This window comes from Salvelinus sp. IW2-2015, linkage group LG4q.2 (assembly GCF_002910315.2).
Source record: "Salvelinus sp. IW2-2015 linkage group LG4q.2, ASM291031v2, whole genome shotgun sequence".
Classification (NCBI taxonomy): Eukaryota; Metazoa; Chordata; class Actinopteri; order Salmoniformes; family Salmonidae; genus Salvelinus; species Salvelinus sp. IW2-2015.
Genome location: NC_036843.1, coordinates 7,799,280 through 7,818,398, shown reverse-complemented (window position 1 = coordinate 7,818,398; position 19,119 = coordinate 7,799,280). Strand labels below are relative to the sequence as shown.

The window sequence follows — 19,119 nt, the reverse complement described above, 5'->3', positions numbered from 1 at the left end:
AACAACCTGCATCAGGCAGTAAATTAAAACTCCTCCATCTATAAGTATTTCTAAACACCCAGATCACGGCCTCATAACTCATTAAGTAATAAAGGTAAAGGTAGCACTACAAGGCAGGATGTTAGGGATTTGAAATACAGTGACTCAAGAACAAGGACCATCATAATTATCCTAAAATGTTCCTTCAAATAAGCAAGCTATAATTAAACAATGGCTCCTAAAAGCTAAATAAAAGAAAGAAAAACACTAAAAGACCTTGGAGGAAATACACCTGTCTCTTATACACATCTAGATGTGTATAAGAGACAGGTGTGTGTGTGTGTGTGTGTGTGAGTGTCCACACATCTTGTATGAAACAACCTGCATCAGGCAGTAAATTAAAACTCCTCCATCTATAAGTATTTKTAAACACCCAMATCACGGCCTCATAACTCATTAAGTAATAAAGGTAAAGGTAGCACTACAAGGCAGGATGTTAGGGATTTGAAATACAGTGACTCAACAAGGACCATCGTAATTATCCTAACATTTTCCTTCAAATAAGCAAGCTATAATTAAACAATGGCTCCTAAAAGCTAAATAAAAGAAAGAAAAACACTAAAAGACCTTGGAGGAAATACACACGCAAACCATTTCTGATCTATTTTCCAAGTTATTCACTGCAGTCATTCCCAACGGCCAGTCCAGTGTGAGTGAGCGTAATGAAAGCCCTGGATCAGCTAGATAAATACTTCTCCCTACAGTCTCATTATGACCATAACAGCCAGGCCACTGTAGAGACAGAGGGACTAACAAGCTGTATGTCTGCTGAGCGCTCTCAGCTCTGTCTGAATACAGCAGCTACATCCCACCTGGGCTGCTTGAGGGGCTCTGCTACGGCCCTCCAGATCAGACCTCTGTGAAAAAAAGACGCCATATACCATCGAATGGGATGTTTTAACACCTGTATGTGAACTGAGGGCTCTCAGACGTGACTATAGTAGCTACTCCAGCCACCCTGGTCATAGACTGTTCTCTCTGCTACCGCACAGCAAGCGGTACCGGAGCACCAAGTCTAGGTCCAAGAGGCTTCTAAACAGCTTCTACCCTCAAGCCATAAGACTCCTGAACATCTAATCAAATGGCTACCCAGGCTATTTGCATTGCCCCCCCCCCCCCCCCACTATTACAATGCTGCTACTCTCTTCTGTTATTATCTATGTATAGTCACTTTAATAACTCTACCTACATGTACATATTACCTCAGTTACCTCGACTAACCGGTGCCCCCGTACCGGTACCCCCTGTATATAGTCTCGCTATTGTTATTTTACTGCTGCTCTTTAATTACTTGTTACTTTTATATTTTTTCTTAAAACTGCATTGTTGGTTAAGGGCTTGTAAGTAAGCGTTTCACTGTAAGGACTACACCTGTTGTATTCGGCGCATGTGACAAATACAATTTGATTTGATTTACTAGCTACACCCCAGCAGGCCTGACTAGCTCCAGGCCAGACCAGTGTGACAGAACAGTTCCCAGTCCCACCCCCTAATCAATCACCACCCCTGGGGCCCTCCCCCTGTCCAACAGCCTTTGTGCTTCTTCACAGYAGGGGAGGGGCCTGCTGACATGTCTGACAACTGTAAAACAAGACAGCATTGTATGAGAGAACAGACACGAGAGAGGGGAGGGTGGCTTAATTAACAACAAGGTACAGAGCAGGGGAGGACGTGGAGGCAATATAAAAACTAGCCAAAGTCTTGATAGTGTAAAAAGTGCTTAGTCACCGCTATATTTTCTAATAAAAAGCAGGCTGGTTTCCTCCAGGACTCTCTGTTTAGAGTGTGCAGCAGCACTACGCTTATACTACAATGTCTCAAGTTAGGATTCGGCCCAACGTGTGTGTGCACTGCTGACCTGTGGTCCTGTGTCCTTCTTTGCTGTGTTAGTGTGCTGGTGTTTTCCTCTGCCTGCTGATTCCACAAGGTGCTGGTGCAAGCCATCCTCTGTAGGGCTCTTCACATTCAGCAGACTGGCGGGACCTGGACCTGGCCTTCTCTCCAGCCTCTCACTCACCACCCTCTTACCCTGGGATCAAACAAACAGGGATCATCCTTCACATCAATATGGATCATTTACATGGGGTTAGGAGTTTCTCCTGACCAAATGACTTGATCAGGAAAAACTCCTGGTCCTAAACATCATTCATATCGTTCAATGGCAATATTTGACCACTGTTGGCCACACAACTTAATAATTCCCCTACCGTCTCTCATAGACACCTGTCATGTTGTTTACCTTTGTGTTGCCAGCCATGGTGACCAGTAGCTGCTTCCTCCTGCCCCGTCCTGAGCCCAGCAGGTTCCCCTCCGCCTCCCTCTCCCCAAGGTCCTGGACCCCCTTTGGGYTGGGAGAACCACACGTGCCTGGTTTGGTCATCACAACACGAGGCTCCTGCTCAATAGCAAAGTGAACATGACAGTGTAAATCACTGAATTGCTATAATACGTCTCTCTTGCTGATAACATACACCGAGTGTACTAAACATTAGGAACACCTTCCTCTTATTGAGTTGCACCCCCTTTTGCCTTCAGAACAGCCTCAATTCATCGGACTCTACAAGGTGTCGAAAGCATTCCACAGGGATTCTGGTCTTTGTTTACGCCAATGCTTCCCACAGTTTTGTCATGTTGGCTGGATGGTCTTTAAGCGGTGGACCAATCTTGATACATGCGTTGTAGTTCTTGACACACTCAAACCCGTGCGCCTGGTATCTACTACCATACCCCGTTCAAAGGCACTTAAATCTTTTGTCTTACCCATTCATCCACTGAATGGCACACATACACAATCCATGTCTCAAAATCCTTATTAAACCTGTCTCCTCCCCATCATCTACACTGATTGAAGTGGATTTAACAAGTGACATCAATAAGGGATCATACCTTTCACCTGGATTCACCTGGTCAGTCCATGTCATGGGAAGATCATTGCGTTTTGTACACTCAGTGTATATTTATGGATAAGGTGGGTCTTACATCAAGATGGACAGGTAATTCTATTGGTAAGAATATTCATATTTCAGAACTGTTCTGACATGTAAAAGCATCTCTGTGTACATCTCTGTAGGGAGATAGGGCCACTCACGGTGGTAGACTTGTTGATGGTGATGGTTAAGTCCCCTGCGTTGCCCTTGGGGCTCTGCAGTGCCATTCCTTCCTCCTCRGCTCTCTTTTTGTCCTCCTCTACCTCCTACATGGAATGAAACAGAACATGAAACCTAGAACAACCAAATGATCCTGATATTAGTCCTCAGRGAACCCTGTAAAAGACCTAAAAGATTTGTTCAAATGCAGTCTTCACTCCATACAAGGCTAGTTGTTAGAAAGACTTACATTATCTAAGGTTTCCAATGCCACTTGCCATTTTGTTAGGGATATGATGATGATTAAACCATTCCAGAAAGACACCAGGTCTTTGTCAAGCTCAATCCCTCCTATATTTAAAAATGGTGTCCTTCTGTTTTCAGAGTAAGAACAGTAGAATACCAAACTCACCTGGTACCTCTTCATGAGGGCTTCATTCTTCCTGCGGAGAGCCTCAATCTTTTTATCCAGCTCCACGTCCTTCTGCTCCTTCTTCAGCATGACGTCACTGGAGGTCTGGAGAGGGGAGAGACGCACAACACTCAAGCTAATCAGAACTGTAGAATCTTGTGCTACTTGTCAGTGGCTACAGTTCCTACAGTAAACAGTCAACTATCCTGGACATGCTATGCATGATGGGTATTCAGAATGATGAACTCGCAACAAAAGCAGGCCAACAAGTTAAACTGTTCTCTGCTACCACATGGAAAGCGGTACTGGAGCGCCAAGTCTAGGTCCAAGAGGCTTCTAAAACAGCTTCTACCCCCAAGCCATAAGACTCCTGAACCTAATCCTGAACCTAATCAAATGGCTACCCAGAATATTTGCATTGCCTGCCCCCCCTCTTTTACACCGCTGCTACTCTCTGTTCTTATCATCTATGCATAGTAACTTTAATAACTCTACCTATATGTATTACCTCAACTAACCYGTGCCCCAGATCATTGTACCAGTACATTGTTATTTTACTGCTGTTCTTTAATTACTTGTTACTTTTATTTCTTCTTTTTTTTTAAACTGCATTGTTGGTTTGGCCTCGTAAGTAAGCGTTTCACTGTAAGGTTGTATTCGGCGCATGTGACTAATACAATTTGAACAATATGTAGCAAGTACTGATGACTGACGACTGGCCATGATTAACAGAAGGATCACGAGTATCAAATCTTATTCCAGTCGTTCTACACCACTGTGCCTGTTGCGGTCAACACAGTAACATTTACATTTACATTTAAGTCATTTAGCAGACGCTCTTATCCAGAGCGACTTACAAATTGGAAAGTTCATACATATTCATCCTGGTCCCCCGTCGGGAATGAACCCACAACCCTGGCGTTGCAAGCGCCATGCTCTACCAACTGAGCCACACGGGACCGTTGTTATTAGTACAGTAGTACAGACAAAAATGCATGCGCATGTTAGCACTAGAGCACAGAGCAGCCTGCCTCCTCACGTGACAAGAGGCATCTGGTTAAAGCCTCGATGACTTCTTATGGGACTGTAACAGGGTGTGTTACACTGCTTTTAAAGCCCGAAGGCATTTCATACGTCATACCACTGTGACACTGGAATTTATTGAGCAATAGGCATTACAGCAGGTGTGTCCAACAGGTAGATCGCAAACTACCAGTAGCTCGCAGCCCACCTAGGAGTAGCTCAACAATCAATTCTGAAAGTACATGCATTTTTTTATGTGTTCCATCGCAAACTGTCCATAGACATAAAGCACCCAGCTACTATCCAATCAAAGCCATATTGACATTATCCCACCCCTGGTTAGCCACTATTGMRTTAAAAAGTCCAACGTAACACAATATCTGCCAATTKATTTCCAGCAATATTGCCCCTCTGTCTGTTTGGTGCGTACAGTTGTCTATCATCAGTCAGTATGTAGCCAATTAGCGATGTTAATGATACCCGGCATCTTGTGGGTAGACTGTTTTTCCCCAAAAACCTTGTCAATTAAATGTAAACTGCAAAGTTGGCTTCCCAGACAGAACTATTTCATGATTAATTTGGACATTGTTTTGCAGCAGTAAGCCTTACTGCASAAACATTGCTAAACRGACACATTCCTCTCTTACTAGGTGCGCAAATAGACTCATAAAATCAAGATTTGTCCATTGATATGGACTCAGAACATAATTTTAGTTGTTTCTCTATGAATAATTGTAATATTGAGAGTAAAAAACTCCCAACTCAGGAAAAAGAAAAACGGAGAAAACAGATTTCTGGAAAATACTAAATAAATTATTATGGGGCCTGTCATGCCCATTGCTGTTTATTAACCATTACCAATAAACACATCTCTTACAATAGAAAAAGACCCCGTGAAGAGTTACATGGTAGAGGAGAAGACAAGAATGTGCCGCTTTTAAAGCWAAAAAAAATAAGCTCGCAATATGTTGGAGACCCCTGCATTACAGAAGGCAGCTAGGCCTAACAGCTGGTGTGTTGACAAACACATTTTTTTWATGTATCCAGGGCACAAAACCCAGTGATGGGGAATCTAAAATACAATCTGATTAAACTTTGGTTCTTCCCCTTCTGATCATAAGAATTCTTGTAGCAGTCTCTAATGGCGTTACTTTAAATGGCTGCAGCGTGGGCTAAAGGGCACATGTATGACAGGCCAGAGGGAGCAGAGTACATGTAAAGTAACGCAGGACTCCTTCTGTTTTACTATACATTAAAGACTATRTGACTATATGATACGATGGAAAGAGAAGTAGCCTACGATCACTACGCTCAATGAAAGATCCCATTTGGGAGCCGCAAACAGAGAGCAGACGTGCTTCCGGCCAACTGTACAAAACAGCAGATTTGATCTCATCTTATGATTATTTTATCTGTTAAGATTGCAGCATGGTGATTCCATGTGGGTCGTTTAGATGTAACTCCAGCGGTGTCTGTACTGTACGGACACCTGTGTATGATGAGTAAAACTTAGACTTTGGAACACGTTTTCAAAGGCAAATGGATGCCCTGAGCAGAGCTAGTGATGTAGCATTGAATAACACTTGTTTCCTCTCCAGGCGTAGTGAACGCCCACACCACTCAACAGCCCTTCACAGTTCTGAGGAAAATGGCAGATCGCATTGGCTCTGTACTCTGTATGATGCAACTCCCAAAGTTCACTAGATTCTTTCATATAAGCCGAGCACTCATGAGGTGACTAAACCTTGAGCTCCAACAATACATACACAAAGGCACATGCACACACTCAAACAAGCACCATGTGTGCTGTCAATTAAGGATGCTGACAATTCAACTTGCCAGCATGAAATAAATGGAATTCCACTTTGTCATTCCCCTGTCATCTGGGCAAATAATGCTAATGGTGAGTCTAAAAAAATTATACAACCAACAAGTGAAGTGGCCATAACAAAACTAGACCCAGGCCTTCTCAAATCTATTCATACACTTACTTGACATCAGAGGCAGTATGACAACAATCCTAACCCGAAACCATAACAAACATTTACATCTTTCAACCCTGTGCTGTACAATTCCCCCTATAAAAAGGGGCTACTGCATACCTTGCAGACAGCCTGACTGTCACAGACAGAGAAAGGCAGGAGGTGGCATTCACTGCAAAGCTGCCTGCCTGCCTGCCAGTCACCCGCCGTCGCCACAGTGACGACAAAAGAGAATCCTGGCTGCTCAATGTGACATTCCGCTCAGTGCAGAACAATGAGTCACAGCGTAGCCTACACAACACAGCATTTGTACAGGATCCTTCCATGTCGTTCCACTGCCATTGCACTGTCACTGGCCTGGCCGCAAATAATGGCTGCCAGACTCCTGGCGCAGATGGTAGATTTTGGAGGGGCGTTGGTCAGACGTCCTGTTTTTAAAATTGACTGAAGAAAAGAATATCGTATTATTTGAAGCTCCATGTTAAAAATGACCAACATTCACATTAATCATGAACCTAAAAAAAATGCAGGTTGAATATGGCACATTCATCAGCCAGGGCATTTTTTTWATGGACATACTGACAATTTTCAAATCAGTTTGCTTCCAGTGCAGCATAGCCAACAGCAATGATTCACAGACAGCCCAATAGGAAAATTWGCAAAATAGCTTTAAAAAMGTGCAATATGCAGAAATCGCTCTGCCATTTCCTGGTTGCTAAAAGTCTAATAGTTTACCTAAATGTGACAAAACAAGCAGTCATTGTGTAGAGAATCATTGTACCATCTAAACCTCTGTGAAAAATATTTTCCATAACCAAATACATTGTATTTTCAGCTGGTGTACAAAYCCGAAAGTAAAAGATGCAAAAACGAAACTTAAGAATGGAAAGCATAGAAATAGCACACATAGAACAGATCTACCGCTTCTTAGACTTTCTTTCAATGAGAATGATATATCTATAAATCAAATTGTGATGTGAATTTGGTCAGGCCGCCCCCCAAAAAATGACATACTGCAGCTTAACGGGACAAGATAGCATAAAATCCAATCTAAAGCTTTTGAAAACAGTGAGATAGAAGTTGGGACTCACTGAGAGGCGGTGGGAAGTGCCAACTGCTTTAGAGCTTCTAGTTGTCAGGGTATCCAAACACAACAGGCCATGATCACACACCAGGAATAGAACAGCGAGGGAAAAGAACACCACCAGCTCTCACGCAGGCAAATAGCGGCTCATGAGAATAGCCAGCTAAAGTATCAAAGTGAGCGAGAGAGACACCACACGTTGAAAACGTGAGGGGGACGTGGATTTACCCTTCAGGGTTTGAGGTACCTCTTCTCTCTCTCGGAGTCCCTGTCACTGTGATCACCTGTGAAGGGGACGGGTCCTTAGCATACGGTAGCTGGCTCAGCCCCACACGTGTAAACACACACACACAGGCTGTGGGACTGCCAGCTGATGGCACCCATGCCCAGGCAGGGAGGCCTGCGGAACTGAAGCTGGCAGAGCTTTTCGCCTTAATCCCTACCCATCCAGCGACCCCAGCATCTACTGGAGGACCAGGGTGGAGAATAGAGACAGCACATCTGACTGAAGCACTGCATTTCCTTACAGCTACAACCTCTAGCTGGAGAGAGCAGGGAGGAAGTAGAGACTAGCCTGTAGCAGGATACAACGAGAGTAAGGAGAGAGAGAGAGAGAATGCACTCACAGGTCTCTCCATGTCAGCATTGAAACCTGGGCTGGGTCCAAACGCGAAGCAGCAGCCGAAGCGGCAGAGTCCGCGATCATGCCTTGATTACAATGAACCAAGTTGGGCGGACAGCCAAGACATCTAACAAATGCACAGAGTGCCTCTGTTAATGGATTTTACAGCGCCTGCCCGCTTGCTCTCGCACTCACCCTCTCTCCATCATTCCCACTCTCACACACATGCTCTTGCGCTCTCCATTTCTCGCTCTCTCTCTCTCTCTCTGGGGCACTTGCTTTCAGTTAAAATTACCCTTTTCCCTCCTCCCCCTGTCCTCTGCTCAAAACACAATGGTTAAATACTGCCCCCCTCCCAATACATGCACTCAACCCTCTCTGAATTTAAAGGGAAACAGGAGATTATTTTAAGTTAGTGTTACCAAACACATGCTGTCTTCCTGAGCATGATACAGCCCTCAAATACTAATAACAGCAGTCCAGTCAGTGTTATATTTGCAGCCACTGTCAATGTTATTCCAAACATGTCCCAGCCAGTAATGAGATGCATGTATTTGATTGTTAGAACAATCCCCCTACCATCTCTTTAACAGCTGGTTTGCGTGCGAGTGCCCAGGCAGGGTATGGGTTGGGGGTTGGATGGGGGGGTTGCCTGCAGGATTTCCCACGACTCCTTCTGCAGTCAGACAAATGCCAGACTGCTCAGGAGGCAGCAGGGAAATCAAAATGCTGTGACTTGCAGTCAGTCGCTTAGTTTTCCCAGAGTGCTTCAGACACACAGATAGCTTCTTTGATAGAGTAGGGCAATTCCACGGTAACAGAATTACACTGAGACTCAGTTTTTTCAATWAAAAATGTATGCCAAACAAAACACATTTATTTAAAAGTTTAACAAACTCTATGCACAATGACTACGTTTAACAATTTCCACTGAAAACATTACAAAAACACAATTAAGTGGAAAAACTGTGCAGATGCAAACTTTGGTAAAAGAATTACAGTAAAATTTCCCTCAGTTTATGTGACCCCGTTTCTCCCTCAAAAATATCTGCTCTGAATTCAAAGATGTRGGCAGAAAGAATGGAGTGTCACATGACATCTTCATCTTGAAAAAAATCTATTTTGGTTATTGAACTACAGTAAGGGAAGTGGATTTACACCCGGTAACAGAATTACAGAAATGGAATTACATCATGGGTCCCTGATCTGTAGTACACAGAAATGCATAATTATGGGTATGAATGTCATTCTCCATATGTTTCACAAGTTTGGACGTCACAGTGCACCACAGTGGAGTACAGAACAGTATAGTGCAGTAAAGTAGAGTACATTATACTGTACCCTAGTGTGCTCTACTGTACAGTATTGTACTGAACTTGACCAACTTTTTTACTGTCCTGTACCGTGCTATCCAAACTTGTGAAACATACGTCTATGATAAATCCAGTCCATCTGTGGACGTTGAAATCAAGGCCAGGGTGGACTGACCAAATTTAAACTACTTRTCAACGTCCAGTCGGTGCACAGTGGCTGAGGATGCTGGTTACAGTAAATGGAAAGAAAGGGGGCTTTCTTGGTAAGAGCTGGGAGAGTTGACATTAACGAACGAACGAGAGAGAGAAGACTCAGACTGTTTTAACACTCTTAGGTTGACCACCAGATGCCAGAAAGACAAAGAAAACAGCTATTAGCTGAACATAACAGTATGCCAGTGGAATGGAGGACAGTAGCAGGTGACCCAACTGTGGTTTGTGAACATCAGGAGTTCCTATTGTAGCCAATTCAGTTGCAGTAATTCCGTTACAGATTTTTGGGTAATTCTGTTACCGATTTGGTAACAGAATGAGTTAATTTATTTAATTAATCTACCTTTACTGTAAACTCACCTTTAGTTCAAATTGTATTTAGTGTAATCAAACATACGCCTAGAACATGCATGAATATCAATACATGAGTTCCAAATGTTTCAAGGACATAGCTAAACCACAGATAGAAAAAGGAGTCAGATGTTTCACCGGATGTATAAATCTGAAGCATCCGGTTGGAATTTCCACTCCCCACCAAATATGGTGAGGAGAGGAAGCCCAGTGGCCGACAGTGGGAGAGTATGAAGCGAGATGGAACTGGGCCGATATTCTGCAGATTTTCTCATCGAGGAAAACCCCCGATCTCGATACAGTTTTCTGTTCCCCAAACTAAKATCTGTTAAGAACAGAGTGCACTGCATTTTGTAGACGTGGCCCCTTGCCAAAGCTTTAAAAAAATTGCATTGTTTACAAGAAGTGCAAGTGCGAATTGAGTTATAGAGTGGTGAGGAGTCTACTGTGTCCGGAAGCAACTTCACCATTACTTTTCTGGATTCAGGTTCACTCAAACATSGTTTTAAGCGTTGTTTTACTATTGACAGTTGCAGCTGATTTCGGGATTCTATACCYATCGATTTGCTCTCCTTAAATATTTGTKATTTGATGTATTCGATTCGGTCTCTGAATTGTTTCATCTAACTTTTCGCCGCAAGCTCCTGAAATCAGGGCATAAAAACTACAATTTGTGTCCTGAATTAGCCTAGTGCGCATGTGCGCCCAGCTATATCCTGTCCCGAGCTTGTTTTCCCCGTTTTTCCATGGATAAACTAGCTGGCTAGCTGAACTATGCTAGATTTTGTCCTCAAACTTCATAAATACTTCACCCTCAAATGATTTGTTTTGTTAAATAGTCATGACTGGTTCGAGCTGTGTGTCGTGTCGTAAACAACAGGGCGAAGGATATCATTGCTAATTAACGCGGACTCAAATTCAGTTTTGAGATCCACCGTCGTCATTGGCGTAGAGTTAGATGGACGTTTCTGACGGTTCTTGGAAATGTGTCAACAGGCAGCCTCTCCCCACTTGGCTTGATAGGATATGTAGTGATTTAGCCTATTATTTAATTTGTTAACCTTTATTTAACTAGGCAAGTCAGTTAAGAACATTCTTATTTACAATGACGGCCTACCCCAGCCAAACCCGATTCAGCCAGATATGTACACAGTTTTGTACCCTTAACATTTTTTGAACTGACTTTCGTATTTGTCGATTGAAATTTTATTTTATTAGAAAAATGAGTAATACAATAATGCCACGAGAAAATAGCAACTCTACAGAGCTACAATGAATGGAAAAATGTATTTGGTCCACCTCTATTGCACAAGCGCACTTCACAGAGATGGCCTTCCCAAACAGAAATATGCAAATATATGATAGAACCCGCAAATAGGATCTCGCTAYCTCGTGCTAGGCTCTGCCCACTTTGCTTCATTTGTTCCCATTGAAAACGGCACAGATGAACCATCTTGGGTTATTTATAAATATTTTTGGCTAAACTTTACAAAATAAAAATGTTCTCCGGCACTTGCCAGGTACCATCCATGATGAGGACAGTAGTCTATTCTTATTTTCTATAAACTAACTTTTGGAACATCATCATTCACATGTTCAAAAGACCTTGGATGTCCCTGAACTTGTACAGGCTGCATAGGCTCACTGAGATCCCATTGTAATTAACAGCAATGACCCAGGGAACAGTTGCAGCAGGCGAAGAAGACCAATAACACTCACCGCATAGTCACTGCCCTCTACCACGTATCCACTCTCATCGTGTAGGTATTCTATGTCCACCMCCACCTGTCCAACTGTTGAAAGTTGCCTGACTAAAGAGATGGCCACATACATTATAATTGCATTCAATTAACAGTAAGTGATTTGCAATGACACTCGATTTTCATGCATAACCTGCARGCATGATGAATTGACACATTTTTACATATAGATATTTGTTTAGGCTAACGTTAGCAAACTAGCTACCTGGAATGACACTGACAAGTGAGTTTTTAGATTTGGCGCWAAAAAAAAGAACAAAGAAAATCCACTGCTGACCATGAAATCGTCAACGGATAGCAATTTGGCAAGCTAGTTTATTTAAAGAAAAAAACGGGAGAGATTATATTAGATTGCTAGCTAGCTCTACCTGGGATGTAGCAAGCCATGTGGGATGGTGATTTTCCACGGTCGTCGAAGTAGAACACGTTGGTTCTTATCAAGCTAGCAATCTGCTAACACATAAGATAAATAGGAAGCAGCAGTGTGTCATTTTGGAAATGCACAAATTCATAAACTCTTTGACGTGTATGCGTATAAAAAAAATTAAGGTGTCATTATAGCGAAATTGTGCAGCCTCTGCAAATTGGAAAAAACATGTGGACGAGACGGCAGTGGTGATTAATTACCCCTTTTAACCACTAGGTGGATTACTTGCTTTAAATCAAATCAAATCAAATTTTATTAGTCACATACACATGGTTAGCAGATGTTAATTAATGCGAGTGTAGTGAAATGCTTGTGCTTCTAGTTCCGACAATGCAGTAATAACCAACAAGTAATCTAACCTAACAATTCCACAACTACTACCTTACACACACACACAAGTGTAAAGGGATAAAGAATATGTACATAAAGATATATGAATGAGTGGTGGTACAGAACGGCATGGCAGATGCAGTAGATGGTATAGAGTACGGTATATACATATGAGATGAGTACTGTAGAGCTGTCTCTTATACACATCTAGATGTGTATAAGAGACAGGTACTCATCTCATATGTATATACCGTACTCTATACCATCTACTGCATCTTGCCTATGCCGTTCTGTACCACCACTCATTCATATATCTTTATGTACATATTCTTTATCCCTTTACACTTGTGTGTGTATAAGGTAGTAGTTGTGGAATTGTTAGGTTAGATTACTTGTTGGTTATTACTGCATTGTCGGAACTAGAAGCACAAGCATTTCGCTACACTCGCATTAACATCTGCTAACCATGTGTATGTGACTAATACAATTTGATTTGATTTGATTTGACAATATAAAGATGAGTGTGCCAAGACACAAGACACAAAACGCCAGAGGTAAGTCAGTTCACTTACTTTTGAAATATAAAAAATGGTTTCAGACTTGTGTGCTATGGTAAAGATTTGTCTATCTAGGCTTCTTTACTTCAGTCAACTCAGTCTTAAATCACTTTAGCAAATCTTAGCTTGCTAAATCTTAGCTGCCAGTGTTGTCCTGGGGGATGTAAACAGAATACTGTCTGTTTCACAGGGCTCCGGAAGAGAGGGCAAATAAGAGGTATGAGGCTTACACGTTGCAAAATGTTTATTAACTATCAACATTAACTTGGGAAAGCAAAAAAAAGGAGAGTCGAAGGGTGAGTCTAGGATGTAATTTTATTTAGGTAATTTCCAGGGGAAGGGCAATGGAGGGGAACACGGCCATGGGTAAGGGAGAAGAGGTGGCGAGCATGATGGAGGAGGTGATCACGGAGCAAGAGGAGGTTGTGGCGGACATTAAAGATATGATCATGCATCTGTTGTCAACACTTATTACAAATAAAACAGTTTGGGCGACTGTAAAGTTGACAAATCTCGAATAAAACATACTTATAAAACCGAGCAAAATGATTGTTTAACTTCTTAATGCATAAGCAAATATTCATGCGATGGCATATCTAAACAGGACCTTATATGTCAGAGGCAGTGAGGCGCACCACCATCATTCTTACCATTCTTGTGTATGCCAGACTGCCCAGATCAAACAGTCAATTAAGTCATTCTTATGATTTTCCTCACATAGAGAACATAAACCAACGGGGTAGTAATTAGCCTGTAATAAGCCCTTGTTATCAATTCTTTCCACAACATTTCAGAAAAGAAATCCAAGACTAATGTTTGTGTACAACAAAAAGCCCACAGCATTGACACAGTAAAAGGGCCAATTTAATTGTACCTTTATTTAACTAGGCAAGTCAGTTAAGAACAAGTTCTTATTTTCAATGATGGTCTAAGATCATGCCTTGTTCAGGGGTAGAACGCCAGATTTTTACCTTGTCAGCTCAGGGATTTGATCTCGCAACCTTTCGGTTACAAGTCCAACACTAACCACTGGGCTACCTGCCGCCCAATGGTCCTTGCAGTTGTGACTTTTACCACATGAGGGATAAACATCTCAAATTAGCTGTCTCATACATGTCCTATGAAATATATTCTAAAGATAATACATTCGGGGTCTGTGCTACTAAATAGTCTCTCAAATGTAGTTATTTATACAGCAATGGCATCTTTGTACACAGATTACYTTTTTGTTTTTTAATTCGGTTGAATAAAAATTGAAAAGAAAAAGCATGACAAAAGTTTATTGCACATGTCCATGTAAAAGTACAGTATAATAATATGGATCTCATTGCTATGGAAACAAGTCTTCCACAATCTGGGGTGTTATGTCACACGATGAGTTGCTAAACAAACAATATGACAGAAAAGCAAAAAGCTGCTTTTTGATACAGTATCATATTTCTAAGACATAAATTCACAAAGATCAAGATGACATATTAGCAACTATCTATACTTTTAGACAGCAGATATATGTTTTCTCTATATTTTTTTTATAAACAAAACCATAGCTTTCTGTAGTGATACAGGTTCATAATTTATCAMAAGCAGGATGATGCAAAGGTCATGGTACCTCTGAATGAGAGAGTTGTTGGTTTTTGGACTTTGCACGTGAACATTCAGCACTCTCTTTCCTCTTGGGCCAGTGTGGTAACTGAGTTCACCAGCTCAACTCTGAGCTGATCCAAGGCAGCGGTTATGACTACCTGAACCACAGAGCATGCAGTCTCCAGCAGGTGGACCTCTTTCTGCTGCACATCACAGTTCTGCTTAGAATCACCATTATTTTCAGRATTGAGGATTCCATGGAATGTGTCACAACCAGTCTTCAAAGAGTTGTTCAGTTCAATGGGGTAAAAATGCACGTCATCAGACATGTTACTCTCTAAATGTGAATCCTCTTTAACACTCTCATTTGCAATTATGCTCGTTTGAGTTTTTTCCTCTATAGCTTGTATTCCATTATGTACAAAAGCATCCTCACAAATTGCATTTAAGTCAATGTGTTTGTTAATAGCGTTTAATGTGAATCCCCCCCCCAATGATAGATCCTCTGCGGCAACTGTGCTTGAGGTAACACTTTCACTAAAGCCTAAATGTCTCTGCACCTCCTCTACCTCTGAAACAAGATTCACCCCGTCATTGCCGGCACAACTATAGGTCTCTATGGGATATGGGGTTACCAGCATCTCATCCGCCTGCTCCAGTCTATTTTCAGGATATTTTTTAGCTTCCATTTTATCAGTTYTAGGGGCAGGGTTTTCGTAAGCCTTAGTTTCTTCTTTACTTGTTTCTATGGTGTCTCTGACCTCAGTGTCCTCTGACTTCATAACACTCACATCCACACTCACTGTTAGAGTCTCAGAGCAATGCACCTTAACCTCCCTGACAAAATCTAGGGGATGTGGATTAGGGTTCATGAGCTCAGTAATATCATCAGCATGTCTGTTAGCCAGGACTATAGTCTCCTCCTCAATGTATTCCTGTGTGCCTCCAATACGCTCCTGGAAGAAAGGAGAGGGCTTTTTGGTTCTGTGCCTCCAGAGATTCACAGTCTTTTTCTTGGAGGAAATAGCACAAGGAGAATGATCTTGTAGAGAAATCTCTGGTCCTAGCTGTTCTTGCTTTGTTTTTGAATGGTCACTGGGAGCGATCATGAGCCTTTTGAAGATTCTCCAGGTTTTAACTTTTAACTTTTCATCCTTTCCTTTCATCGCAGGATTAGCCCTGCTAGAGCAATTGTTAACTTGCTTTTCACTGGTTGTTAACCCATAAACTGCAGTTGGTTGAACAGCAAAGTCTCTGGTTTGCTTGTTGAAAAATGTGATATCATGACCTTCCTTGTCTTCCTTTTCACCAGCTCTCTTCCTCCACCTTCTAATGCAGARGAGTGATGGAGAGAAACATCGCTTCCTTGTGCCTTGTTTTTCCCTCTTGTGCTTTTGGTTTGAATGGTCAGCTTTTACATCACTTTGTTCTGTGGAGAGTGACTTTGTGGTTCCCATTGTGTTTTCTAGTGTTGCCTCTTTGGAATCAGTGGATTTCCGAGGGCTCTTTGTGGTAGATTCCAGTGGAACCTCTTCAAAGATTGTGTCCTGACAGCCAGGCATGGAATCTTCCTTGGTCCCATTGCCATCCCCTGATCTCTGTCCCCAAGCCCAAGTCTTTCCCTTCCTCTCCATGTCACTGCTAGTCTTTGATTTACCAAGGAGTCGTCGTGGAGGACCTGTCAGCTTTCTCCTCAGACCCACTCTTCCCTGAGCGTGTCCAATCGAAGCCTCTTTGACTGACATGGTTGATTTATTATCAGACCAGCTTTTCAGTTATTTATCTTCCAGAGGAAGTTGGATGTGTCAACATTACTCAACCATGACACCAGAGGACAAAATCCTTGAAGACCCTCTGGCAGGATATCAGCCCTATGAATAAAACGCACACATTGATGAATTGTTCGAAAGTGTGAAGATTTGCGCAATCAATAACGTTTTCCTGGTGCAAAAGTAGTAAGCGTGTTTTGAGGTATACATATCAGATACAGTAGTCTCAAAGGAGATGCAACAAATGGCTTTGATGTTCTTATTTGCAGAACCACAATATTCATCAATATTACAGCTTCTAACTTTAAAGGTCTTTATTGTCATGAATGAGTCACAATTTTGAGACTAATTATGCCAATTAGATCATTTCGACCCAACATTAGTTGTCTATTTTTACCCCATGACTCATCCATGACTCAATGAACATTGAGGTTGTTATCACATTTGCATTTATGAGGCTAATATAGAAGAGATGAAAGGTAGAAGAAGGTTACAATCAGGTAAAAGCATTGAGCAAAACAACAATAGGATATTCTCTCAAATGATACCTTTGCAAGAAATAACTCCTCTCTTCAAATAGTTCCTACCCTAATAAATTACAATTCATTTCAATGAATGAATAATTTAACTATCTATTTAAATGGTCAAGTAGCAATTAAAATACAATTATTCAGAAAATATATATAATATATATATATAATCATGTTCTACTTACCGTTTGTACAACTCTGTAGGAAAATATTTCTTAGTTCCCCAATGCCATTAGATACATGGTGGAACAATACCTGTAGACGTCCTGACAAGCCGCAGTCCGTGTGCAAGTGTCCGACAGCTCTCAGAGAGCAAGCAGTATGTTTCATTTACATGTTTCAAAGGAGCAGCATCCTACCCGGTTTCCATAGTGACGCATTGATTGAATTGTAGCACAATGCCCTGCCCACTATCACTACAACGTACAGTGCCTTCAGAAAGTATTCACACCCTTTGACMTTTTCACATTTCGTTTTTTACAGCCTGAATTCAAAATGTATTAAATTGAGATGTTTTTCCGTCTGGCCTACACGCAATACCCCATAATGTCAAAGTGGATATTTTTTTGTTATAATTTTTACAAATGTATTAAAAATGAAGAGCTGAAATGTCTTGAGTCAATAAGTACTCAACCCCTTTGTTATGGCAAACCTAAATCAGTTCAGGAGTAAACATTTGCTGAACATAAGTTGCATGGACTCACTCTGTGTGCAATAATAGTGTTTAACATGATCTTTTAATGACTGCCTCATTTCTGTACCCCACACACATACAATTATCGGTAAGGTCCCTCAGTCGAGCAGTGAATTTCAAACACAGATTCAACCAAAGCAGACATTGATGATCCCTTTGAGCATGGTGAAGTTATTAATTACACTTTGGATTGTGTATCTATACACCCAGTCACTACAAAGATACAGGTGTGCTTCCTAACTCAGTTGCCGGAGWGGAAGGAAACCACTCAGGGATTTGACCATGAGGCCAATGGTGACTTTAAAACAGTTACAGAGTTTAATGGCTGTGATAGGAGAAAACTGAGGATGGATCAACAACTTTGTAGTTACTCCACAATACTAACCTAATTGACAGAGTGAAAATTTACAAAACATGCATCCTGTTTGCAACAAGGCACTAAAGTAATACTGCAAGAAATGTGGCAAAGCAATTAACTTTTTTTCCTGAATACAAAGTGTTATGTTTGGGACAAATCCAATACATCACATTACTGAGTACCACTCTCCATATTTTCAAGTGGTTGCATAATATTATGGGTATGCTTATAATATTTAAGGACTGGGGAGTTTATCAGGATAACAAATAAATGGAATGGAGCTAAGCACAGGCAAAATTCTAGACGAAAACCTGGTTGTCTTCTTTTCACCAGACACGGAGATAAATTCACCTTTCAGCAGGACAATGACCTTAAACAAGGTCAAATCTACACTCAAGTTGTTTACCAAGAAGACAGTGAATGTACCTGAGTGGCCGAACTACAGTTTTGACTAAAGTCTACTTGAAAATCTATGGCCATACCAGAAAATGGTTGTCTAGCAATGATCAACAATCAATTTGACAGAGCTTGAATCATTTTGAAAAGAATAATGGCCAAATGTTGCACAATCCAGGTGTGGAAAGCTCTTAGAGACTTACCCAGAAAGACTCACAGCTGTAATCACCACCTAAGGTGCAACAAATTATTGACTCTGGTGTGAATACTTACAGAACTATCTAATTTACATATTTCATTTTCAATAAATTTGCAAACATTTCTAAAAGCAAGTTTTCACTTTTGCCATTATGGATTATTGTGTGTAGATGGGTGAGAAAAATCAATTTTGAATTCAGCCTGTAACACAATATGTGGAATAAGTAAAGGGACATGAATACTTTCTGATGGCACTGTAATTGTGAATTTCTGTTTTCAATTGACACCAATATGTAATTATGCACCAAGGCCACCCCCCTCAATTCTGATTGATACTACAATCAGTGTAGACAGATGAATCCCTGTCTCAATAACAGGGACAAAGAGGGTT

General features: G+C 41.4%; 1 protein-coding gene and 1 long non-coding RNA gene across 4 annotated transcripts in view; both read right to left on the bottom strand.

The window, feature by feature from the left end:
- LOC111963212 (coiled-coil domain-containing protein 9B-like) overlaps nt 1–12,516 on the bottom strand; it is a 30,830-nt gene extending 18,314 nt beyond the window's left edge. Inside the window, exons 1-6 of one of the 3 annotated variants that reach the window (XM_023986511.2) lie at nt 12,254–12,516; nt 11,845–11,936; nt 3,538–3,642; nt 3,128–3,232; nt 2,279–2,434; nt 1,898–2,068 (exon numbers count right to left, since the gene is read on the bottom strand). In XM_023986511.2, the coding sequence (XP_023842279.1) occupies nt 1,898–2,068; nt 2,279–2,434; nt 3,128–3,232; nt 3,538–3,642; nt 11,845–11,936; nt 12,254–12,272 (648 nt within the window). In that variant the 5' untranslated portion in view covers nt 12,273–12,516. Of the gene's footprint in view, nt 1–1,897; nt 2,069–2,278; nt 2,435–3,127; nt 3,233–3,537; nt 3,643–8,252; nt 8,484–11,844; nt 11,937–12,090; nt 12,188–12,253 lie in introns of those variants that run through there. The other 2 variants (XM_023986513.2, XM_023986512.3) reach the window with 2 other exon arrangements.
- A 1,947-nt stretch (nt 12,517–14,463) lies between these two features.
- LOC111963019 (uncharacterized) lies at nt 14,464–17,368 on the bottom strand. Its single transcript, XR_011479754.1, has 2 exons — nt 17,268–17,368; nt 14,464–16,654 (listed from the first exon to the last, which is right to left on the bottom strand). It is a non-coding gene; the product is annotated as an uncharacterized lncRNA (long non-coding RNA).
- Nucleotides 17,369–19,119: the final 1,751 nt, after the last annotated feature.